Genomic DNA, 26,901 nt, shown 5'->3' with positions numbered 1-26,901 from the left:
ATTATTTATACCCCACCCATCTGGCTGGTAATCATCACTGTCTGTACTTCTCTCCAATTTAGTGACCTCACTGCTTATAATTCCATCCCAACCAGGCGCAAAGCGCCCACAACTCAGAATAACACTTCCTGTGCCTGGTGAAATGGGCTGCAGCCCATGAAAGTGATAAATGTGTTAAGTCTTTAAGGGGCCACAAAACTCTGCCGTTTTTGCATCAGTTGTTGAGTAATCAAGTGAAGCACAGAATTTGGAGGCAGTCTAAAGTTGTGATGAGAAACTATTCAAATTATTATAATAGCATTTTATTAGTAATAATTAAATTAATAAAATATAAAGATGTTTTCTTGAGGAATAAAAAAGAATCAGGGAAAAATCAAAAGGCATCACCGAAATTCACCAGGGATTATTCAGATTCAGATTCTTCTTCCACTAACTCAACTAGTGGAGCATGTCTGTTGGCCTGTGATCCTTCCTGGTAATGAACCTTCTTAATTATTCCCGCCTTTGGAGCCCGTATGGTATGCTGCAGAGAAAGAAGTATACATTAGCTAAACAATCACTGTCTCTCTATTTAAAACTTCAAGTTGGCACCATCAGTTGTACAAATAAGAGCTATATATTAGGGCACCTCATTTAAAATATGCAGATCATCTATAAGCCAATACAGTGGTATCTCTGGTTATGTACTTAATTCGTTCCGGAGGTCCGTTTTAACCTGAAACTGTTCTTAACCTGAAGCACCACTTTAGCTAATGGGGCCTCCTGCTGCTGCCGTGCCGCCGGAACACGATTTCTGTTCTCATCCTGAAGCAAAGTTCTTAAACCAAGGTACTATTTCTGGGTTAGCGGAGTCTGTAACCTGAAGCGTATGTAACCTGAAGCGTATGTAACCTGAGGTACCACTGTACAGGATTCCTGTGCAGACATTATACCCAAAACCCATGGTTCAGGGCTCAAACGAAAGAATGCTGATTTACTGAACAGAAATTTTAATTTTTATCGATACAGATAAATATCCAAGTACAACAATGGATGAAGAAATGTTAAGGTAGGGGGGCAAGGAGAGCTACCTAGCGTCAGTATTGGATTCCTCTATTCCATCCCAACAGATAAGAACATATCACTTTGCTTTTAGGTAACCTTATCACAGCAACAGTTAAAGCTTTCCCAGTAGTAATGTATGGAAGTGAGAGCTGGACCATAAAGAAGGCTGACCGCTGAAAAACTGATGCTTTTGAATTATGGTGCTGGAGGAGACTCTTGAAAGATCAAACCTATCCATTCTTAAGGAAATCAGCCCTGAGTGCTCACTGCAAGGACAGATCCTGAAGCTGAGGCTCCAATACTTTGACCACCTCATGAGAAAAGAAGACTCCCTGGAAAAGACCCTGATGCTGGGAAAGATTGAGGGCACAAGGAGAAGGGGACGACAGAGGATGAGATGGTTGGAGAGCGATCTCGAAGCTACCAACATGAGTTTGACCAAACTGCGGAAAGCAGTGGAAGACAGGAATCCTGGCGTGCTCTGGTCCATGGGGTCATGAAGAGTCAGACATGACCAAACCACTAAACAACAACAATCACAGCAACAATTATCTGCAGAGTAGGATGGGTCAGAGTGGGAAGTTAACCCTTTCCGTGCAAATGATGGTTATCTATTGCACTGTGGTGCATCAGAGCTATGGGGCATCCTCCCATCAGCCAATCAGGTGATCACACTGTCTGCTGGGGAAGAAGTGGTACCCAGACTCAGCCGAGGTTCTCGTTCCTCCCAAACAGACCGGTGCCATGATAGCACTGCTCCCAGGGCACTTTTATCACAGCACTGATCATTGTCCTACAAATTTCACAGATTTATACCTGTAAAAGCATATTACGAATTATATTCTATTGAAGACCACATTTTAATTACTTTGGCAGAGGTGGCTGGGAAATTGGCCAAAGTTCTGGTAGGATGCTGAAGGTTCTATCACCTGGCCTTCCATGAGCTGCATCTACCTGCCCTAGATTTTGTCTTTTTCTCCCCTGCTCCAAACCTTTAAGGCTAGACTGAGTGCTTAAGAGGATATTTTTGGGTTTTGGCTTCAGAAATTAAGTGTGTGTCATGCAAGGCTATATCAAAATGATGGGTCAAAAGCTCGCACATGATATAATGCTTGAGGAAAAGGGTCACTTAGCATCAAGTTACGATTTCTACCATTTCTGACACGGCACCACTTTTGTCTACACACTGCTCTACAACAGTGCCTAACAATAGTTCAGTGCGCAAGGTGGAATCCAATTAATAAGGCAAACTGAGCCAGTTTGTTTGAGGTTATTATTAAGGAACCCAGCAAGGCCAAAACACAGTTATAAATGCATACCCTGCAATGGTTTAGATTAATTACTAGGAGCATTATGAAGAAAAAATGCAGTGGTTTTTAGAGAGATTCTTTGCTTGTTGGAATTTGTATAGCACCAAGCCTTGGATAGAATAGAAATGCTTAAATGGCAGGGGGGGGGGGGCGAGGGATCATTTTTCTAAACTATACAGAATATTCCAGCATGCAAACGCAATGGAAGATTTGCTCCTGGAAAACATTAGGACAGTTTGTTACAGCTAGAAATCAGTCATGCCAATAAAACCAGCACAATCCTTAAACAACTAGTCAGTTTATATGATGTGCTAATAAACCAAAACCAAATCCCTCTTGTCTTCTCCATGATTAAAATGTTATGATACTCACCTCCATTTTCATAGCTATCATAACCATCAGCGGGTCTCCGACTTGGACTTTATCACCAGCTTTCACAAACACCTAAAAAATTGAAAAGCGAGTGAGAAGCCAGGTGTCACGTTCCTCCTATACAAATATAGTGTTTCTCTCCAAGTTCACAGAAAGCAATAAAGAGGACAAAAGATTCCTTGTGTGAGGATGAAGAATGGCAATCTTTTTCTAAGTTTACCTTTGCAGCTGGTTTCCCCAACACGGTGACATTTTAAAAGTGCACCTATGAAAATGTGCACCCAAAAATATAATTTGTTCATGTGAACATTTATCACCACGTATGTATTATAGAGGCATATGGACTAGGGAGGGATGACTGGTCATGGCTCTTGCTATACATGTATGTTCCAGACTGGTGTTTTATTGCAGGTGTGTTCTGCAATATATTCTTGACATAGTAAGAGTGTATTAATGATGGATTTATTCTGCTTTAGTTGTTCTGCTTTGCTTCGCCAATGCGACCACATCATCGCTGTCCGGAGGGGCAATAGCGCAATGAAAGTGGGACAAAAAAACACCCCCGGAATATTTGTGGTTACAGGATTTCAGCAGGACACTACAGTATATGGACTGACTGGACATGAAGCTGTATGAGCATCCCGAAATATTGAAAATTGGGATCATGTATGACCACCCTGGCAGCATCGTGAGTGCATATCATCATGCATGTGCAATTAAAAAAAAAGGCCAGAGGAGCCCCCAGTTGCAAGTAAATCCACACCATGAGTAAACGGGCTGTAAGAATTAGAGAACATGAAATCACCTGCCATCTTTGTTTATGAGTCGTACTTAATGCCTGGCCCTTCATGGAATAGTCCCAGGGCAAGTTACAAAAATGCCACTATTAAAACAAGTACAAATAATAATAATAATAATAATAATAATAATAATATCATAAACTAAAGCCACAAAGCAAACTGATGAACAAAGCAGCAGCACAGAACAGCAATGCAGCCTAGAGGGCTTATAATGTTTGACAGCAGATGATGTGGACCAACAGCTAGTTGTGAGGACAAAGAGATTACAGTCAGATGGCAATGAAGAAGGAAGACAGCTGAGAAATCCTTTTCAAGGGAGTCCCAGGAAATTTACTTGAGGAACTCAATGAGCTTCAGTGAGAAGATCCATAGCAATGGACAAGCTTCCTTGAACGTAATCTTGTCTTCAATTCCCCTACGTGTCTTCCATACAAGCATGAGAGACTGGTGTGTTCCTGGCCATATTCTCAGTTCACATGGGGGGGGGGAGGGAGGAGACTCAAAAGACCTGCTAATTGCCTTGCATGAAGTGAGAACATGCTCCAGACTTTGCCGCAATTCCTCAAGATTCTTCAGCAGAGGAGCTTAAAGGAAGCGGCTAGTTGCAAAGTAAGCAGCAATCTACTGAAGGCAACCACACTCTAGAGTAAGGAAGGATGATAAGTAACCAGGAGTGAAACCCGCAGGACACATCAATGCATCACCTTTGGTACAAAAGGGCAATGCGCCTCATATATTTATTTATTTCATAAAATTCATATGCCAATTGTTTTTAAAAACCTGTAAAGCAGTTTACAAAGAGAAAAAGCTCTGCCACACCCACACACAGATCCCTCCAGAATTACCTTTTCTATTGTCCCCGTCATGGGAGCCACAGCCCCACCCTGATCTCCAACTGAACCCACTCCGGATAAATACTTTGGCACAGGAAGACCAATCTGCTCACTACCTTCCTGGAGAAAATAAAAATACGCCAAGAACAGATGAGCGCAACAACACTTTTTACAGCTGGTACAAACCTATATTTTCCACATCCTGAAATGACAGGTGTAACTAGGATGGACATTAAACACTTGATTTATTGACAAGGAGTTTACATGATGTTCACTAAGAGAACCATTTTAATTCCCTTTAATCACTTTTTACTGAAAAAGCAGCCTTCTGAGACCACCAACAGAATATTCCTTCTTTTTAAAGGAGGTTGTCAATGTAATTCAGAAAACACCAAGGTAATTTGTTACCTTATTTTGAATTTACTTCCCAAGCCTACTTAGACTTAACTTACTTCCAAGATGTAACAATAACAATAATGTATGAAAAGGATGCGAGTCTAAGCCAACACATATTTTGGAAATGATATAAAGCAAGAATATGAATGGGCTGGATTAAAAATGTGTAATTTCTCATGAATACATTTCAAATATTGCAGCCCTGATTCACAGGAGCTTACACAGACATCTAGTCATTTAGGATATTCTTTTAAATTTTAAGATCCATGCCCCAACTCCCCATCCTTATGACTTAAAGATGTGAGGCATTTAGCTTTACAAGCCAATTTATTCATTGAACAGTTCAGTATCGACTAATTAGCCTTAGCTACTAATTAAAGCTATGAATTTTCAAGTGTTACAAGAATATTATGGGCTGCTTACATAAAAGTTTAGAGCCACACATTCAGTCCCTGTTCTCCCAAATGTAAATAGATGTATCCAGATCTGTAATTGTTTCCCTTTTTAAAAAAAAACCACTCATTTCCCTGGCTGTGAATTTATTCTCCAGATAAATTAAGTAGAAAATATTACCGGTGAGAAGAGGTGAATGGCGTCGCCCAAAATCACCACCTTGGATTTATGAACAACTCCATTTACTGAACATCTTATGCAATCCAAATCACCATCACTCAAAAGATCTCCAGAAACATGGAAAGATTTATTCTGTATCTGAAATACAATTACATAGCATCATACAATTGGAAGGTATCCTGAGGGTCATCTAGGCCAACCTCTTGCAATGCAGGAATACAGGATTTTAACTCCCTGGTCCAGGTACCACTTTTGAGGAAATAAGCTTGGGAGATGGAGAGATCATGCTGTATTCCAAAGGTGGATGACAGGAGAAAACATTAAGACTCACCAATATGGAAAAAGGCACCCATAAGCTTCTTAGAAACTCTATCCTATTTGTCTCAGTCCACAGAGATGGGATTGGGTCAAATACATATAGGCCACAAAGGATTTGCAAAAAACTACACAGAAAAAGTCACTCAAATTACATAGAGGACGTTTACCTGCATGTCATATGATCCATCACGATTGTAGGTTACGGTCATATTCACTTCTGTTAGAAAATAAAGATTTAAATTACTTCCAAGTGGTTTTTTTTGTGGGGGTTTTTTTTAGGGGAGAGGAGGAATTAAAACCCAAAAATAATGCACATCCAATTGAGCCACACCACTTTGAAGTCGCTCACCTCCTCTCCATTTATCTTTATTTTTAAAATTTGTATGCCATTTATCCGTTGAAAGCTCTAAGTAGTTTCACCTCCACTCCCTCTCCCCATTCTCCACAAGTCTGGGCTCCTTGTTCCCTTTGTCACCTTCCACCTTCTGCCATACTGTGCCGCTACAGTGATTCACAATTAAACTAACGTGAGGTTGCCCTTGCACCTGGTTCAGAAGTGGCCGAAAAGTACAAAATGTAGCTGCTAGGTTGCTCAGTGGGAGACACAGCTTTACACGTACAGTGGTACCTCGAGTTACAAACGCTTCAGGTTACAAACTCTGCTAACCTGTAAGAGTTAAATCGAGTTGAGAACTTTGCCCCAGGATGAGAAACGGAAATCGTGTGCCGGCGGCGCAGCGGCAGCAAGAGGCCTCATTAGGAAAGCACACCTCTAGTTAAGAACAGTTTCAGGTTAAGAACAGACCTCCGTAATGAATTAAGTTCGTAACTAGAGGTACCACTGTAGTAGATATGCACTGGCTACCTGTCAGCTACCGAGCCATGTTCAGTGTTTTGTTGTTAGCAGTTAAAGCCCTAAACAACTTAGGACTAGGCTACCTAGAAGGCCACATTCCCCAATACAGGCCAAGCTGATCTTTAAGAACTTCTGAGAAGTCACTGCCAGTTGCAGATGACCACTTGGTGTCAATGCACCTAAGCAGGCCTTCTAGGGCTCAGCCTCGAATTGTGGCCCCTTGCAAGCGTGCAAAAAAGCAACTGCATGCCATTTCGCAAAAAAGCAACTGCATGCCATCAATTTTTAGGATGCAACTGCATCCTGAAATGTATTGTTTTAAGAGAGGGGTCGTGGTTCAGATGTGCTGCTTAGACAACTGAGTTCTTTTTGCATGTCAGGGCAGGGAAGGGTGTTGGAGAACTTCCTTTCTTTTCAGAAACTTTAGAGAAAACAGAATGTGAAACTTGAGTAGAGTTTTCATGGGAAAGAGCTTTCTGTGCATATATGACTATGTGCCTGTCTATGTGCCTGTGCATGTGTTAAGGGTGTGTGACTGCACATCCAACACTGAAACATATATGTAGCCTCCCAACAGCTTTCCAGCAGGGTGAAGCAGCCCTTAGCACAAAAAAGGTCTCCCACAAACCTATCCATTCTGAAGGAAATCAGCCCTGAGTGCTCCCACAAAATACTAAAATCCCTCAGTATTATACCCAGGGCACATCTAATCCTATGTAAGCATGCAGTAGTGGCAAGGCCTGCTTCCCGAAGTTTTGAGAATGTTGAACAGCATGAACAAAACAGGTCTTTGCAAAAACAACCAGGAAATATGGGACAGCTCTGATGAAAGTAACAAAGAAAACAAAAGGCCATGCTTGCAGTTTAAGTACATGCCAAGTGATCTATATAAATCAATCGAATGTACATAAAAAGAACGGCATTTTGAATTATTGTACTCTTGTATGTCTCTTTGTCCTCCTCAGCTATAGAATAAAGATTGCCACTCAAATTCTTGGCATTCAGAACTAAGTCACTTACTATTTTCACCATCTAAAAGAGTCAGGTTTCTAACGTAAGGTATATTTATTCTTCTTCCACTGCTGGATGCAAATGGAGAGAACTTATCTGGAATATAAAAAATGGAGGGAGAAAGATTCAGTTAATGCTCCACTGAAATGAATGGGGGAGCTCTTTCAAGCAGAGAATTCTGCTTGTAAGCAATTATAGGATCTGGAAAATTGTTGCTTATGAATGTGAAACAAATAAATAAAAGAAAGAGAGGGGGGGGGAGAGAGAGGAGGAGGGAGAGTAGACACACACGGCACAGTCTTCCCTGTAACAGAAAGGATTCTAAAAAGCCAAAGATGCCTCAAGCCTACCTCCTGATTGCATTCTGAAAGTGTCGGTCACAATTTTCTCCCTCAGTATGAGTCCAAGCGCTGCCTGGCATAAGGCCACTTCAGATATTGCCTCTTTGGGTGGAAATAGCTCATCGTAATGTTGTGGGATAAAATTGGTGTGAACATTTCCAGCCTCAAACTCCGGGTGGCCTGAGAGGTCCAGCAAGAAATCAACATTGGTGCTTAGCCCTACAATCTGCCGAGGGAAAGGGAACAAAGAAAGCACACCAGGTGAAGGCAAGCCATTTGCCGCAGTCATGTGCTCCAACAGGCATAGTCACAGATGATGGGAGATGAGGTCCAAGAACATTCGGAAGGCCACAGATCTCCCTCCCCTACTTTATCAGAGAGAACCAGTGATTTTTTTCTTTAAAAATGTTTAGGGGTACTCTCATTTTGGCTGCTCCCCCTCTTCCTCCCCCCCAACCCCCAGACGAGGGACTCAAGGTGGCGGAGCTTGAACGATGGCGATGGCGGGGTTGGCTTGAACAAGGAGGGACAAGCACTCACTGGCTGGCTCTAGCCCGGCAGGAGGAGAAGGAGGAGGACTGCCATCGCCTCCACCACGGCTGCCCCAGACTCCCCTCCCTGGGCACCAGCAGGGAGAATGACAAATGTCCAGTCCGTGCTGCTATTGCAGAGACAGCTGGTCTGTTGGTCAGGGCAACACAAAATGTTTAGGGGTACCCCTGCATCCCCCCAGAGGAAAAGCACTGGATAGGACCCAAACTTTATAAATCATAATGTCGTCTGCACTTACATTATATTGCCGAAGGCAGTATCTTAATTTCCTTAACGCTGCTTGGCGATCCTCTGCCCAAACGACTAACTTGGCAATCATTGGGTCATAGTATATAGAAACCTCATCCCCTGAAATAGGAAGAGTTGGGGAAGCAATTTGCCAGAATGAGTAACTTAAAAAGGAGTCAGTTCGTACCCCGTTACTTCCTTTAGTCAGGTATGGAAAACCTGGTCAAGGCAAAGGGTAGACTAGTAAACCATCCCCTTTGGTTTTGAAACTACGATCGCCCCCTTAAAGCAAAAAGAATGTCCCTGACACTAATTTGCAGCAAGGAGGTTCAGTTTACCTTGTCTTACCCCGGTTTCTATCCTGGTGCAACTGTCAGAGGGTGGTGTAGACAAATGCAACAAGGGTCCAGCCCCCGGCATGAAGTTGTTGTTTGGATCTTCGGCATAGATCCTAGCTTCAAAAGCATGTCCATTAAGAGAGATCTCTTCCTGAGCCAAAGGAATCTTCTCCCCTGAAGCAACCTGTAAAGAAAAAGAGTTTTGCTTTTTCTACAGGATTGAGAATAGTGTCTTTGGACTGTGAGGGTATCAAGGAATCACAAAAAAATCACGCAGCAAAATCTGAGTAGTAGAAATCCTTGAAGTATTTGAGGTTTAGGGTTTACACTGCACAAAAAAAGAGGGTTCTTGTGCCTTTGACAGCTGTACAGCAGACAGAAAAGAAGGTTGGCAATTCCTGCTTTAAACTCTCATTCACAAACCATCTACAGAGCAACAGATTGAATTCTATAATACCTGCAACTAGCTAATCCTTCCCATTTTTAATTATCATGTCAGACTGTAGCAAACGTTGTGTGGGAAAGCACTCACACAGTGGAATAACTTGAAGCAAGTCTATCCCAGATCCTCATTCACGTTTTTGCCAATTATTTTTATTGATTTTCCAGATCTCAACCCAATTATACAAAATATTTCCCAATTAATACAATTTTGTTCAAGTGACTTCCCGCATGCCATTGTTGATGAATCCTTATCTTCTAATATTACTGCATTTACATACTCTCATTCAATGCCCAATTTAGCTTCAGCCCAGACAGAAAGAGTGAGAATTCACTGTCCCAAGGAGAAACCTTCCCACGCTCCTGGTAAAAAGCAATGCTTGGCTTCAAATGGAGGCAAAGGCAGAGCATCTTAGTGGCATGCACAAAGTCCCTGGTTCAATCCCCAGCATCTTCAGGTAGGCTTGGGAATGCCCACAGTCTGAAACTTTATAGAGAGCTTCCGCCAATAAGCACTGACGATTCTGAATTAGAAGGACTAAGGGTCTGGGCTCGGTATGAGTCAACTTCCTATGTTCCTATGGATGCTGCCCTCATAAGCTCTTACCTTAAGTTGCCACTCTACCAAGTCTGTCCCAGTGATCATCTCAGTAACTGGGTGCTCCACTTGCAGCCTGGTGTTCATCTCCATGAAATAGAAATTATGTTCACTATCCATAATAAATTCCACTGTTCCTGAAATATTTAAGATTGGTACATTTAATAGCGGTGGAAACGCTTTCTCTAAACAAAGTCCCACTGATCCCAGCATAACGCCATTGTCCACAGAGTTTGCTGTCTGTTGTCGATATGAAGCATCTTAACTATATTTTTAAAAACCTGACCCAAAACAACAGCTTGGAAATCCTCCAGGAAGTATAACACCCTAACCCAGTGGAAATATTTCTCAATCAAATGCAGCCTTAAACCTATTCAGATTCTGGCTTACTGTGACCACACAAACAAGCTGGCTTCAGAAGAGAAGCTTGCAGTCACTTTGCCCCTCCCTGGGCATTTGGGGACAGTGCAGGACAGCCAAAGTTTGGCACAGCATGCCTTTCAAACCATAATCTGCAACCATAGGACAAATCATAGGACAAGCTTTAGCTACAGATCGTGGTTAAGGAGAAGAGATCTCACCCACGAGCCTGGCTTTGAATGACACACTAAGTCAAACCTGGGCTTGGCTGCTGCACTGCACTGACTTAAAAACCCCTGGGAAAGCAAAGTAGTTGTGATATCCTCCTTGAAAGGCAGTACATTTGTGCTAAGTCATGCTTTGGCTTAGAATGGCGTGCAATTGGGCCAGTGGCTGGCTGAGCTTCCCTTATTCCGGACAGAAGCAGTGAGGCAGAAAATAATAATAATAATAATAATAATAATAATAATAATAATATTTCCCCAGCCACTCTGGGCGGCTCCCAATCAAATATTAAAAACACAATGCAGCATTAAACATTAAAAACTTCCCTAAACAGGGCTGCCTTCAGATGTCTTTTAAAAGTAGGATAGTTGCTTATTTCCCTTGACATCTGATGGGAGGGCGTTCCACAGCGCGGGCGCCACCACTGAGAAGGCCCTCTGCCTGGTTCCCTGTAACCTCACTTCTCGCAGTGAGGGAACCACCAGAAGGCCCTCGGTGCTGGATCTCAGTGTCCGGGCTGAACATCCCAGGAAAATAAAAGTACAAGGTGCAGGGAATTATGAAGGGCATGAAAAGAAAACCAAAAGACAGGAGACTGAGAGGGGAAAGGCAACAAGGAATGAAAGGGCAGAGAGAAAGGGAACACACAGCCAAGAGCCACAAAGATAAAGATGAGTGACCTTTACATGTTCACTTAAAATAGCTAGCTAAATCTGTGGCTGCAGACTTCACGTCTAGATTGAAAAAATAAATAAATGTACAGACAATATTATTCTGGGTGGTGTTTTTCTAATCCTTCCTTTGCAGTTTAGAATTTTAACCACCCAAATTAGAGCTAGAATCACTTTATAAACTCTACCATTCTACTTAAAGCAGCCTTCCTCTAAACATGCCTCCCATATGGGTACATATGTGAAACTATGGGTACATATGTGAAACATATGTGAAACTAAATACAGCACTAAAAGGAAGTTAAGTTTGCAATACCTGCTCCAACATAGTTCACAGCTTTAGCTGCCCTGACAGCTGCCTCTCCAAGTTTCCTTCTTACTTCAGGCTTAATTCCTGGCTAAGAAAAGGTTGAAATGATGTTACTACATTTATACCACATTTATGTGCTTGCATGCAGGTATCATCTATCTGGGGAAAAACAGATTTTTAAAAAACCCCTCTTCTTTTCACATGCAGTTATTCAAGCCACATTTCATCTATATAAAATAAACCTTACAGAGAAGGTGTACCAGAACAGATCACCTAACTGTACTCTTATGATTTAAAAAACCTGTAAAGAAAAATATCCAGCCCCTTTAAATATAAGCATGTTGACGGAAGGCTTAAATAAATAAAGTCTTCTGGAACCACATGCTGAACATAATCATCATCATCATAGACTTTTATTGCGTTAGCCATAGGCCATGGCATCATTCAGAAAAATAACAAAAGGAAAAACAGCAATAACCATAAAAATCATCAGGCACCACACATACAATATAAACCACGGTCACAACTACTAAGATTGTTTGTTGCATAAAGCAGAATAGCAGAAGATTCTCTAGTAAAATGTGCCAAATTAAATACTGTATCCGAATCCCCTTTGCAGTTGGACCGCTATTTTATCTAGTTCTTTCCTCCTGATCTTCTTAGCTGCCAACGCACTGAGTGCTACTTTATAAGTTACAAAGTCATCAGTAAGCTGAACATAATAGAGACATGGTGGAACCAATGAGGCATCACCAGTATAAAACACATTTCAGGAATAGCTTAGGTAGCTCAGAATACCCCAGATAAACTAACAGAACATTCCAGAAAAAGTAGCTTCTCTAGTAGTTTCAGAAGTGTGTGCATGTGCTATACAGTTTAGCAACAGGATACTGGGGTAGCAATCATGATTTCCAAACTCAATGTGGTTAAAAAAAAAACCAACCACACACAAAATCCCATGTTAGAAGTGTTTGGGTGTCTCTGAAACTAGTATTATATTCTGCAAAAAATAATAATATATACCAAGAAGCCATTGTTATCACATGTGAAAAACAAAAAATATGTTAATAAAGTAAACCAAAAAAGGCACTTACATCTATTTCAATCACCTTTTCAGAAACTAGTCACTCACCCCTGGAGCTTCTTCAATAATTTTCTGATGTCTTCTCTGTACACTACAATCTCTTTCAAACAGATAAACTGCATTGCCATGCTGGTCTCCAAATACCTGAACTTCTACATGCCTGTTTCGGGTGTAAAAATTAACAAATAAAGGTTCAGATGTAAATATTAATGAATAAAGGTTCATGTCCATCAGTGCCAATGAAGCATTAGTGCCATTTTTTTAAAGAGCAAAGTGCATTATTCCATCACGGTAGTCTGTGCCACTTCAAGACAACTAGCACAACCTATCATATATTAAAGATAATTTTATTTTTCAGAATTGGAAACAATGTTAAACTTCAGGAAGATCAGTGTTTTCTTCTACCCTTCATCATACTTAAAATAACTTTAAACATGCTAATCTCTAACATCATATTCTAGGAAAAGGAAGGTCTGTGCACTTAAGCAAACATTTATCAAAAGCACACTTTTGTTTTTAAATAGTAGTAAGTTATCAGAGAGATCTAGAATTCAATCAGCAATTCAGAACAAGGTCAATGTGTCTGATGTTTGCAATATCACATACTAGGTCTTGACTTGTTAACTTGTGCTAAAAACCCTAAATGAACGGAAGGATCTGAAAGACAACCAAGCATGTGATCTGCATTGTAGTAAACTGTTATCCTGGAACTTAAAGTGCCCCCTTTAGGAAGTTTTGATAGCAAGCTACACTTTGCACTGTCACAACTATATATGTCTATAGGGCCAGAGTATATTCCAGGATAATTATCACTAATATATTGAAATCAATACTCCACACTTCAGAATGCATTTTCACACATTATGTGTCACGAGGCTACCAGATAACAAAGTATACACATATAAATCAACTATTATTGCCTGCTTTATCAGTGTATGTAAGTTTTGTTCTCACAACTGTTATCTTGAAGGACCTGTGATTTGCAATTGCTTTAAGGGGGCTTCACAATTGTTAACTCGGATTAGAGAGATCACTATAACCCTGAAATATTTTATACTGTAGTGAAGTCTACTGTAGCATGCACCATACAACCCAGCAATATGCCTTCTAAATAGATAGTCATTGCTACTATTAAAATATACAGTACTATACATTGTGGTCTGCAAGTAACTTGAAGTGGGAAAAAAGTGATAAGAGAAAGAGGTTTGGGGGGTGGGTGAGATAGCTGCATCTCTTACTATCATAAATTCTTCACCCAGCAAGGGGAGGTCAGTGCCATGCCCCAAGAGCTCGAGGGAAATAGTCTATCAGGCATCTTCAGTTTCCCTTGCTCAACACCCCAACAGCCACCCAAGCTTTGACCTCCCTCCAGCCAGGGCTGGATTTTCCAGGGCAGCAGGAGTGCTGTGCACCTACCAAATGTCCCGAACATGCTTTTCTGAGATATTTTTTTTTGGGGGGGGGGCAAATTCACGGCTGATGCTTCACCTGCCATAGGACGCACACTCAGAGACACCCCCCATCAATTCTCCTACTTTCGTTCTACAAACTCATTAAAGAGATTACAAGCAGATGGATGGTTTGGTTACCGTGGATTATCTACAAATTTCTCTATCAGCATGGCATCGTCGTTGAAAGACTTCTTGGCTTCTCTCCTGGCTGATTCCAATTGTTCCTTAAACTCCTTTTCAGAAAGAGCAATTCTCATGCCCTACGGTGTGATAAAACCAGTATATTAGAATAATACTGAGCAAAAATTAGTGAGTGAAAAACAATAGGATGTCCCAAATCCTTTTTTGCTAGGTTGGTTTACAATATGGATGCATCACTCACGCAAGCACTTGTGGGAGTCATAAAGCCACGGTAAAGGCTTGTAATATTGCAGGGTGCCCCCTGACCTCGGCTGACCAGCACTCTGAGCTTTACAATGTATTGGAATGTATTGGAGTTGTGTTTCCTCTGGGCAGTGATGACCCTATATGGTGTTGGGGGCAATAAAAGCCTTGACCGGATGAGGTAACGTGAGACATTGGCAAACGGCCATGCGGCTGGAGAGAGACAAAGGATAATAAAGAAGCTGCAGGAGGAGAGGGAAGTTCGAAAGGAGCTGCTCATACCATCATGAAAATATTGCTGGCTCTCTGTGTCTTTATTTTATGCTAAACTCCGCCGCTTGTAACGGCTGGCTCCGACAAGCACTAACTTTGAATCAGCTACTGTTCAGGTGCCACTGAGCACATAACATATAGTTGTAATAACTTTGAGGAGGGTCCAAACTGGCAACCACTGTCTCACGCTTTCCTATTAGGTGCATTACCGCCATGGTCAAAACATGCATTATGGCAAAGTTGTATGAAACCAAGTAATTCAGCCTTGGAGAAGTTTGACTGCCAAAGAACTGATGCTTTTGAATTATGGTGTAAGAGGAGACTCTTGAGAGTCACATGGACTGCAAGAAGATCAAACCTATCCATTCTGAAGGAAATCAGCCCTGAGTGCTCACTGCAAGGACAGATCCTGAAGCTGAGGCTCCAATACTTTGACCACCTCATGAGAAGAGAAGACTCCCTGGAAAAGACCCCGATGTTGGGAAAGATTGAGGGCACAAGGAGAAGGGGACGACAGAGGACGAGATGGTTGGACAGTGTTCTCAAAGCTACTAACGTGAGTTTGACCAAACTGCGGGAGGCAGTGGAAGACAGGCGTGCCTGGCGTGCTCCAGTCCATGGGGTCACGAAGTCGGACATGACTAAACGACTAAACAACAACAACAAGCCCTGGTGCTAATGGAGAGATGACAGCGAGCAATTTAAATAAGGATAAAAGACAACTGAGGCCCACATGCAAATGTTGCAACATGGAGTGCTCTGGCTCATGCTTCCACCAGTCATCTAGTCATCATGTCTTTTCCAGGACACGCCATTCCTGCGCCTCCCTGGTTTTCTGTTTCTGTTCCCCCTGTCAGCATTCTGTGCCCACTGAGCAGCCACAGTCCTCATTAGGCAGCTTCTGAAGTCCTGTTGCATGCTTGCCCCTGCCCCCAAACCCTTTAAAGGTAAAGGGACCCCGACCCTTAGGTCCAGTCGTGGCCAACTCTGGGGTTGCAGCGCTCATCTCGCTTTACTGGCTAAGGGAGCCGGCATACAGCTTCTGGGTCATGTGGCCAGCATGACTAAGCAGCGCACGGAAATGCCGTTTACCTTCCCGCCAGAGCGGTACCTATTTATCTACTTGCACTTTGATGTGCTTTCGAACTGCTAGGTTAGCAGGAGCAGGGACCGAGCAATGGGAGCGCACCACATCGAGGGGATTTGAACCGCCGACCTTCTGATTGGCAAGCCTTAGGCTCTGTGGTTTAACCCACAGCGCCACCCGTGTCCCTTTAGGTTCCCCCCAATAAGGGTTTTATTTTTATTTTTTTTGTATTCCTGCAAACCTGAATATGAATGGTGCTGTTTGAATACATAGATTCTCACAAAGAGGTTGAGTTCACTATTAATGCACAGCAGGACTGACTATTCTGTGGTCCTCCAGATGTGGCTAAAACTGCTCCCATCATCCTTAACCATTGACCATGCCAGCTGAAGCTGGTGGGAGTTGTGGTGTAGCAACATCTGGAGGACCACAGATTAGCCACCCTTGGCATATAGGATAACTTTGTAGCGTGACCAGGGTCCAAGATGTCAGGCTGGCACAGTGATTGGCACATTACACCTTAAGCATTCATTTACTGGAGCTGAAGATCTTTGCTCTGTTCTGTTTGTACAGTAGATCAGCTGAGGATCAAATTCCTTTGCCCTTACCTTTCCTCCACCTCCACGAACTGCTTTGATCATGACTGGATACCCTATTCTTCTGGCTTGCTCTTCCAAGCAATTGTCAGACTGATCTTCACCATGGTAACCTTCGACAACAGGAACCCCGGCAGCAGACATGATAGCCTTGGAAGTGCTTCAAAAGAATATTTTTCGATACTCAGTGGCAATGTCAGTGAGGGCTTATTGTTACACATCTCATCGTCTGCATTTTATTCCCACCATCTAGGACTGCTACCAACATTACAATTTTCTCATACAGAAAGGAACTGTATCCTTTGCCATGTATGCATGCTGGGAAGCCACAAGGGGGCAAACTAGAACTTGCCGGTATGTGAACATGCAGCATATAAAATGCTTATCTGATCAGCCCATGAGATTTAAAACAGTTTTAGCAGATGGGAAATTCCTGTTTGTTTTATTTTTCTTTATAGAGTTCTTCCCACAACTCTATGAGGGCTAAATTCAAAAAGCACAAATTTTATGCTTGCATAAGAAAAGTGCCATGTCACGCTTTGAAACTTGATTCTAGTCTTGCTCTACAGCCTTGTACACAGTCAGATTTCCTTCCATGCTGAGGTTCACCATATCACTTTGTGGTCATTCCCACAGACCAGTGACAACGCTGTAGGCTTAATTCATTGCACATACAGAAGAGGGGACGGGGGAGCCCAAACACAAGGCTATATTACCAGCCTTGCCCAAACTGGGTAACCTCCAGACACTCTGGACTACAACTCCCATCAGCTGCAGCACCTGGGGCTGATGGGAATTGTAGTCCAAAACTTCTGGCGAGCACTAGGTTGGTAAAGCACCATCACAGTCAGACCCAAAACCATCTTAACCATTATAGTAAACATCCCTGTACAAAAAGGCTTAGCCGTGAAGCAAAACAGAGTACCTCTTAATGCCCATATCTCTGATGGCAGATGAAGGAGGACCTATAAAAATGATTCCTTCTTTGTTGCAGAGCTCTGCAAACTCTGTGTTTTCTGACAGGAAGCCATAGCCTGGATGGATAGCCTAAAACAGGAAGTATCAAGGGCATATTGTATGAGACTGGCAGGTCTCACATTGCCCTGCATGAGCTTTCCCTCAATTAACTATTTCAGAAGCTGCACAGAGCCCCAAATCCAGTGACCTAATATCTGAAGGATATTGTTAATCAGAAGGACATTCTGATGCTCCACAGTCTGCCTTGGTTTCTTGTAGCTTTCTTTGAAAGTCAGTGAGGAACGTAGAATCAAGTTCTAGGCTTGGATACTGGAAATACCGTTTTATTAACTGCTTATGGCAGCCATAGGCAAACTCAACCCTCCAGATGTTTTGGGGCTACAACTCCCATCATCCCTGACCGCTGGTCCTATTAGCTAGGGATGATGGGAGTTGTAGTCCCAAAACATCTGGAGGGCCGAGTTTGCCTATGCCTGTGGCTTATGGCACACGAAGTTCTATACTATTATATCTAATGCACAAATTTTCATTTGCTTCAGTTAGCACATGTTGCGTCACTGAAGTGTGACCAGGACGCTGGATGCAACTACTAAGCTCTGCCCAAGCGCAGAACACCGCAGGAGCATCAGCAGTGCTGCAAGAACACAGCCTTCCCTAGCTCAGCTTTATGGGAAATGACCACAGCTCAATGCATGTGGAATAACTTAGGTTCAGTTCCTGGCATCTCTCATTAGAAGTGTGGTAGGAAAGTCCTCTGCCTGGAGAGCTGCTGCTGGTCAAAGCAGACGATGCTGAGTTGGATGGAGAAGAAATCTGATCTGGTATAAAGCAGATCCCTATGTAGCTAAAGCCCTAATAATTAATTTGAACCATTTGTTTACAGCTTTCTCCACCAAACGGGCATTCAAAGCAGCAAAATAAAACAACAAACCTATGAAATAAACACACAATCCATGTTTTCTATTTTCTTTTTTAAAAAGCTAGACATACAACCTTACAAACTTAAAATGAAAGCTAAAATACCAGCAAATGTATAAACAAACAAAACCAACTGGAATATCAGAGTCAAAAGAAAATAGCAATGTTTTAGCTGAATGGGAAAGCTCATGATTAAGATTAGAGGATGAGACTCAAAATCTCAGGATTGTGGATTCCAGCCTCACGTTGGGCAAAACATTCCTGCATTGCAGGGGGTTGGATTAGATGACCCTTGGGGTCCCTTCCAACTCTACAATTTTATGATTCTGGGATTCTTAGAATGATATCCTTGGCTTCTGGTGGAAAACACTAAGGAGGGAGTCAGGTGGACCTTATGTGGAAGCAAATTCCACAATCTGTGTGCCATCACAAATGAAGTCCCGTCCCATATCCTCACCAACTTCCCCTCAGCAACGCGCAAGGCATTATGAAGCAGGGCCTCTCCTGCTGATTTAGGTACACAAGGAGGAGCGCGTGAGAGAACACACTCCCCGTAAAGTTCAGATGAGCCACACAAGTAGCTTTAGTGGAGAAAGGCAAAAGCGAACAGGAAGGCAACCCCTAATGTCTTGTGGGGGATCCAAGGAAAATTTTCTGATTTAAAGTGAAGTTCATGTCTTTCTAACTGTCGAAATGATGCATGCAGGACCCCACATTTACCATGCTGAGAATCTCTTCAACTGTGGAACTACAAAACTCTGTGCTAAGTTGCTCCTAAGGCCTTGGCTGCCCCGTAAAACTCAATACTGAATAGCATCCAGAGCTGACATCCATTTAAAAATACATGTATAAGCAGGTTGAACGAAGAAGCGAATTATAATACATACGTGCGCTGCTGACTTTTTGGCCACCTGCATTATCTTTTCCATGGACAGGTAACTTTGCTGAGATGGTGCTGGGCCAATGAAATACGCTTCATCTGCCTGTAATGAAATAAAGGGACCTGTGTTTACATTATTATTTGGCTACATTTCAGACAATTGCAGAACAGCTAATTTTAGAGCTACATTCCAAGACGCCTTTTCTTTGGGGGGGGGGGGGGGACCTTAAACAGCAGAACCGCAATTGAATCAGAATTTATAGACTACTTTGAGTTCCACTGAGTATACAGAGACTTATACATAAGAAACTGTGTAGGTCTGAAAATTTAAAAGAAAGAGCCCTTAACTTGAGTCTGCAATATAATTAAGAATAAATCTGTATATTGGCTTTCCAACATATTCTGGGGAACTGGAATAAGGCTAGATACAAATAAAGCAGGACTGAGTCATTAGTTTCCAGATGTGGAAATGTTTGCATTAATTACTACAGTCGTACCTTGGAAGTTGAACGGAATCCGTTCCGGAAGTCCATTCGACTTCCAAAATGTTCGGAAACCAAAGCGCGGATTCTGATTGGCTGCAGGAAGCTCCTGCAGCCAATTGGAAGCTGCAGAAGCCCCATCGGATGTTCGGCTTCCAAAAATAGTTTGCAAACTGGAACACTCACTTCCAGGTTTGTGGCATTCAGGAGCCAAAAGGTTTGAGAACTAAGTTGTTTGAAAACCAAGGTATGACTGTACAAGCATTTTCTGTTTCTTCCAAGTTCAGTTGTCCCTTTCTTTTAAAAGAAGTCACTTCAATTTACAATCGGAAAGCTGACGCCTGCAAACTCTGGGGTACAAATCTGCCACATGGAGGGGAGGAGGAGGAACAGACAACCCAGTTTCATCTGGAACAACAATCTGACTCAGTTTAAATCAGCTTTGCACGTTCAACTTAATTCCGCTTCTTCACAATTGTTTTCAGGGTTGGCCCCTTACATGTTTTAACGAATGTGTGTTTTACCATTGCTACATGCATTGAATTCCTGTCAGCATCACTGTAAACGGCCACAGATTTCACTCCCATCTTCCTGGCAGTCCGCATCACTCGGCATGCTATTTCACCTCTATTTGCCACAAGGACTTTCTCAATATTTCTTTGTCCTGTTTGTTTGTTTGTTTGTTTGTTTTAGAAAAGGAGAAAATAAGTTTCAAAAGTGTTAAACCATGATTGTTACTGCTAACAGTAGCACAACTTCATTCCTATTATTTTTAACATGTCTTCCACATCATGAATAAAAGCTTCTTCGCTTAAGGAAGTGGGTGCTTGCAGAGGTGGGGTTTTTTTGTGTGAGATGGGTGCTCCTTGCGCATCCTAGTTTTTTACAGCATCAACACAATATGGTTACCATCGAAATGTCAGCTTGTGTATTTCTCCCATTTAATCTGGATTTACCCTTTCTAGAGGAAATCTCAATATGTAAAGAAATACTGTTGCCATCTACCTGCTTGCCAAACTTCAGCAAGCTCTTTGCAAATAAAACTTTCAGATGCAAGCACCCAGGGTGAGCAATTAATTTTTTAAAAGCAGAGCTGATGCTTCGAAAATGTTAACATTAAAAACACTCCCCCCCCCCCGTAAATACATTAATCCAAACAGTTCACCTTTTGCAGAAGAGTATTTTCTGACTCTTGCTGTCCAGATCCATTTTCTGTAAGAGGGAAACAGCATAGTATAAAACAAAAGTAGAAATTTAGCCGATAGAGCTATTCCTGGGGTGGAAATAAAATGCTGGGTACAATTGTTAAGGGTAGAGGAACCCAATAAGAAAGAAAAAACCTGACTGATCTTTAACAATTCCTTTTGCAGTTGAGCTAGTACATGGTAACAACAGATCTGAAGAACATAGCTGTGTGAACGCAGCACTTAAAATGTACACTTGGTCATATCTACATGGCTGAGAACAAGACAGAGAAGAAGAGTCAAGTGTGGTTCCATGTAAGTTAAGTGTAAAGTAATGGACATAGGGACAACCCTAACTTCACCTATGTGCTGATGGCGTTGTCTGAACTGATGGTAACTAACCAAAAGAGAACGCTTGGAGACTTCCGGGGTGGCGCCATCGGCAATGGCGGACTCCCTCTGATCTGGAGGGACTAGCTCCACGCGAAACGGGTCTTTTCCGCTACGGCGAAGCGGGGACCCCTTCAAAAATCACAGGCGGATGAAGCCTGTGACCATGGGACTCGGTGGGCACCCTTAGCGCCTCCCCAACCCGCAAAGGAACCCACTAACAGGCTCTGAAGCGAAGAGGGGGAAGTGGCGCGGTGCTGAGAGTCAACTGCTTCTTCCGTGGAGCGAAGCCGCATAGCCGTTGTCGGAGAGCGCTGCCTTTTTCCTGGGACAATTTGGCTTCTAAAATAATCACCCGTGAGTACTTAAATTTCGGACAATTGGATTTTAAATAAGGACTTGCGAGCAGAAAGGAAATGGACTTAAAAATTTACTTCAATTTGGCACTGAAACGGGAAGGTCTAAACAGGAAGTCAGCCTTCTGTTTCTTTGTAGACAGATTAAAGCAAAGACAAGGTAAACTAGAGCTCAGAAAATCGCTTCTAAAAGATTAACTTTCATAATTTAAAATTGTTGAACCCCCTTCAGAAGCAGGAGAAGAAGGGGGATCTTTTTTGGACTGTTTAAACCTGCAGAAGGGAGTTTAAAGTAAAGTAACTTTCCACCGTCTTGATCCTGGAGCGGGGTGTCAGGACTGACGTCTTTTTGAAGCTCATTGACCAGAGACAAACGTTTTTGACAGTTAGCTAAAAGAAGAGAAACAGTGATTCCACTGTTCCCTTTCGCACTTTAAAGGGACAAATATTGACAAGATATCTGAAAAAGGAAACTTTGTTGCAGATTTGTCTTTAAAAGAAAGAACTAATAGAAGTTTTCCCCCTAGAGGGAGACTGTGAAACTGTAACCAATTCCAGAGAGCTTGCAGCTGTTACAGATTACAATCGTGGGAATAGACTTTTGACCTTGAAGGACAATGTATTCAGAAGCTCTGTTGTGTGCTCTCTGTAAAACAAATGCCCTACTGGAACAATTAAATGAGAATACGGATTTGATGACTGATGCGATCAGAATTTTTGAACAGGCAGTGGGAAACTATATGGAGCCCACCCAGGAATTAAATCAGGAGTGTGCCCTTACAGAACAGATGAGAGAAGAGGATGTTGCTGAATCTTGGGCGCCAGAGATGGAGGGAGCTGTGGCCTTGCAGGAACATGAGCTTTTGGATTTGACAAATGAACTTGGAAAAAGCCAGATTTGGAAAGACAAAGTTTCGTTTGGTGTGGAAATGGGGGGTTGGATAGACCTCCCTATGCAGGGATGTTTGGACTTTTCAAGTCTGGCAATGGGCCGTGAGGTGTTTGGGGCTGTGGGGGCTCTTAATTTTGGAGGGATTCTGAAACATGTTTTTAAATACCACATGGAGTTTAGTCTGGACTATGGAAAAGGGGCTGATTTGTTGAAAAGGGTCAAAAACATTGCCAAGCTGGAGTTCCCACGAGTGAAAGGAGAATATGAAGAAGAGCCGTGGAAGGGACATGGAAGGGACTTAAGGGCCTCGGATATAAGGTTACCAGGTTAATGCGCTAGATTAATGGGATAAAAAGGACTGACAAAACCCGTGACCAGGAGGAAGGGACGCTGGATAAAGATTGGATTGTTTTTATTGCTTTTTTTTATTACTAGGATTGTTTTATAAAATTGATGAATGTTAGAAAAATGTTGGAACGAAATTACTTGGCTTTAGCAAAAATGTTTAAAGAATTAGGTAAGAATATTATGGTTATGAGAAGTTGGTAAAAATAAGATTTAAGTTTTAAGCTTTAAGGTTCTTTATAAGATAAGATGAAAACAGATTAAGGTAATGTAATGACAGAATATTATGAAATATGGAAAGGATTTTCTGCGACAATTAACAACTAGGATACAAAAAAAGGGAGGAGGAGGAGGTCAAAGAAAGAAGGTAATGAAAGTTGAGGATTCGAGAATGATGGATTTGTTTTTGTGTGTTTGCTGTGTATTTTTGTTTTTTGAATATGTATTGTTTGATGTGGTTTGTTTTTTCTTTGTTTTTTTTTCTTCTTCTTTTTCTTTTTCTGCTTTGTTCTTTTTTGTAATTCTAAAAAATTCTCAATAAATATCATTTAAAAAACAAACAAAAGAGAAATCTTGGGAGTCAACAGAAATGTCAGCTCAGTATACAGCATGAAGTATGAAATTCCAGGCTAGGAAACAAATAATAATAATAATATTCTTTATACCCCGCCCATCTGGCTGGGGTTCCCCAGAACAGAGAACAAGACAGTCAGTGTTCCATTGCCTTTCCTGTGCTGAGGCCAAATTTGGAAATACTGTTTATGCCATCTCAAAAAGTATGCCCGGTCTATAATGATTTCAATTAGGAGCACAGAAAGCTGCCTTATCAGATGTCTGAAAGCCAGTGATGGGGCTCATCCCACCAAGCTTGGTTGCAATATTGTCTCACCTATAGGGTGCAGCTGCTTGGGTCCTACTACACCCCTGCCTAGTTGTTTTGAATTCATATGTTACTGGACTGGCCATCCCAGGGCAAAATCCTACACCCCTTCAACAATTTCCACAAGGACGAGCCATTCAGGGTGTCTGGTTCCTTCCAGCAAACAGGTAGCTTTAAAAGAAGTTCAGACCAATTCACAGAGGATTAGGTTATACAGTGGTGCCCCGCAAGACGAATGCCTCGCAAGACGAAAAACCCGCTAGATGAAAGGGTTTTCCGTTTTTCGATGCGCTTCGCAAGACGAATTTCCCTATGGGCTTGCTTCGCAAAACGAAAAAGTCTTGCGAGTCTTGCAATTTTTTTCGCTCCCCCCCCTTTTCCTAAGCCGCTAAGCCGCTAATAGCCTTTTAGCCGCTAAGCCTTTAATAGCCGCTAAACCGCTAATAGCGCTAATCCGCTAATAGGGTTGCTTCGCAAGACGAAAAAAACGCTAGACGAAGAGACTCGCGGAACGGATTAATTTCGTCTTGCGAGGTATCACTGTAAGTGGCTATTAGCCACAATAGCTACTTTCTGCCTCCACTGCTGGAGACAGTAAACCTCTGACCGATTGCTGGGAATGGCAGGTGTGAAGAGCGCTGTTGTGCTCATGTCCTGCCTGTGGGCTTCCCAGAGGCAACTGGCTGGCTACTGTAAGGACACAATGGTGGGACTGGATGAGCCTCTGGCCTGATCCCATAAAAGCTCCTCCATTGTGTCCTTGAAGAGTATATAGAATCATGGAATTGTAGAGTGGGAAGGGACCCCCGAGGGTCCTCTAGTCCAGCCCCCTGCAATGCAGGAATTTGCTTGGCTCTCTTTACAGATGACGGGAACTGTTTACCCATGCCAATCCAGCAACATAAGAGTACAGCCCTAAGGTCCATTTCATCCAAACACCACCACCCTTCTTCCAGCTGCCCCACGCAGCCATGCCATCCTTGTGCAACCGTTTCCCATGCAAGCCAGCCTCTGCAGACAAAAACACAAAAACTTAACCCACTCGTTGGCAGCAATGCTTTGTAGCATCACCGGGACCCTATGGTTTTCCACACGCAAACCGCTTATAGTAACACTACCGCCACGAAGCAATGCCCTTTCATTTTTTTGCCAATTATTTTCATTGATCTTCCATAATTTATTTTCCCCCTTCCTTTGCTGCTCCCAGTAAAATAACTTTTCCAACTATCATTTCAAAATACATTCATCTCTTTTCCACCCCCTACACATCACCTATTCAATTACCAATTTCTGCTGTGGCTTTTATACATTGTTATAACCCAGGCATAGGCAAACTCAGCCCTCCAGATGTTTTGAGACTACAATTCCCATCATCCCTGACCACTGGTCCTGTTAGCTAGGGATGATGGGAGTTGTAATCCGAAAACATCTGGAGGGCTGAGTTTGCCTATGCCTGTTATAACCTGTCCACAAAATAGTCAAGTAGGGTAAATCCTCTTCTCTCTATCTATAACAGTCATTCATCAGTTTTCAAACATTTCCTTCCGATACCTCTTGAGTAACACTTTGCCTGAGAAAAACAGATCTTGCTTCCTCCCGGACAACATACACACATTCCTCCAATGTCCTTTCAAGCTGCCAGCTGGTCAGGTGAAATCTGGCCCTGGGACACCTGTATTTATTTATTTCAAGATCTGGAAGATCTGAAGAAGCCAGAGCTGCTTCTTATTAAATGAGAGAACTGTTTTCAGAATATTTGATGAATTATTGTATTTTAATATTTTGCTGGAAGCTGCCCAGAGTGGCTGGGGAAACCCACCGAGATGGGAAGGGTATAAATTAATTATTATTATTATTATTATTATTATTATTACTCAGAAGGGTTCCCATTCCCCTCACTGTGAGCGCACAAACATAACACACACGCCCCCCACCCCATACCAACCCAGCAATTTTGTGGAAATTAACAGTGGAAGTATCCCTGCTCTACTCTGCCTCGGACGAAAGACATGCGGGAGTGTCCTGCTTGTTATTGCGGACTGGAGGGTGGAATAAAAATGCACTCTGCACGTGCTCAGAGGCGCCCTCTTCTCTGGGGCCGCCGAGCCCCGGGGTGAAGCCTCGTCCCTTTCCCCCTCCGGATGAAGGAAAAGCGGGGAGGGGGAGGGATGCTGCGGCTCAGCTTCCCCCCCGCCCCGCACCCACGACGAGGCCCCGAGGCGTCGGCCTTGCCCGTCCATTCCTGCAGGGCCTCCCTTCTTCGTCTCCCGCTCCGCGCCCCGTCCTCCCTGCCGGGGCCCAGCCGCACTCACGGGCACTGCAGCCCCCGCAGGGCCTGGAGACGCCACTCCGCCGCCGCCAGAGCAGAGGCCGCCGCCATGGCTGCTGAGAGGGAGGTGCGCCGGGCGGGAACGGGAGGCCGGGCCGCGGCGGCGGAGGGGCCTATCAGGAGGGCCCGGGAGGAGGCAGGGCATGGGCGGCCCCAGGAGGAGGAGGAGGACGCGGGAAGTGGGAGCGCCCTTCGGCCGGCCGAGGGAACGAATTCTTCCGTTCCCGCCTCAGGTTGAGGCGGCGAAGGTGAAGGGCTGTCGCCTCTCTGAGGGGAAAAGCAGAGAGCTGCGTGCGGCCACCTCAGAAACACGAACACTTGTTATTTGTCTGCAAGTGGTGTTTTTTTTTTTAATAATAAAAAAGAGAAATATATATCTACCAGCGAGCCTTCTATATAGAAGTTATAGTAAGAATAATATGAAACAACGCAAAACAACAAATAATGGGGCTTGGTCACCAGGTACAAAGCCAAATGAAGGTGATGATAATTATTCTGTATGTATTTATAACACATATAAATACTTGTCGGGGACTCAAGACAGCTCACAGATGAAAATAAGAACAGCTAAAATCGCGCATATATATAGATACAGACATAATGTGTATAAGGCAGAAAATAAGGCAGCATAGATAGATAGATAATCATGTGTATAAAGCAGAAAATAATAGCATGTTAAATAACCAAGCTGAAAAGATGAGTTACAGGGCAGGGTGGGGGTTCCTTCCAGTGATTGTTAACAAAAGAAAAATACTATAAGCTAGTCAGCATCAAACTATGTTTCCTGGTTTCCCCACACATCCCAGCCTTGTACA

The 26,901-nt window shown here is 42.8% G+C and overlaps 1 protein-coding gene across 1 annotated transcript; it reads right to left on the bottom strand.

Moving 5' to 3' along the window:
* Positions 1-286: 286 nt before the first annotated feature.
* MCCC1 (methylcrotonyl-CoA carboxylase subunit 1) lies at positions 287-26,317 on the bottom strand. Its single transcript, XM_081007946.1, has 19 exons — positions 26,070-26,317; positions 20,876-20,922; positions 20,235-20,374; positions 19,236-19,331; positions 17,378-17,499; positions 16,465-16,612; positions 14,251-14,372; positions 12,710-12,821; positions 11,584-11,665; positions 10,021-10,148; positions 8,973-9,156; positions 8,645-8,754; positions 7,864-8,080; positions 7,523-7,609; positions 5,814-5,863; positions 5,329-5,466; positions 4,372-4,479; positions 2,727-2,798; positions 287-523 (listed from the first exon to the last, which is right to left on the bottom strand). The coding sequence occupies exons 1-19, from the start codon at positions 26,135-26,137 to the stop codon at positions 404-406; spliced, it is 2,151 nt and encodes a 716-aa protein (XP_080864072.1). The 5' UTR covers positions 26,138-26,317; the 3' UTR covers positions 287-403.
* Between the last annotated feature and the right edge of the window lie 584 nt (positions 26,318-26,901).

The sequence above is a fragment of the Podarcis pityusensis genome, assembly GCF_964106645.2.
Source record: "Podarcis pityusensis genome assembly, chromosome: 5".
Lineage (NCBI taxonomy): Eukaryota > Metazoa > Chordata > Lepidosauria > Squamata > Lacertidae > Podarcis > Podarcis pityusensis.
The sequence above is the reverse complement of the archived record's forward strand: the minus strand, read 5'-3'. Positions and strand labels throughout refer to the sequence as shown.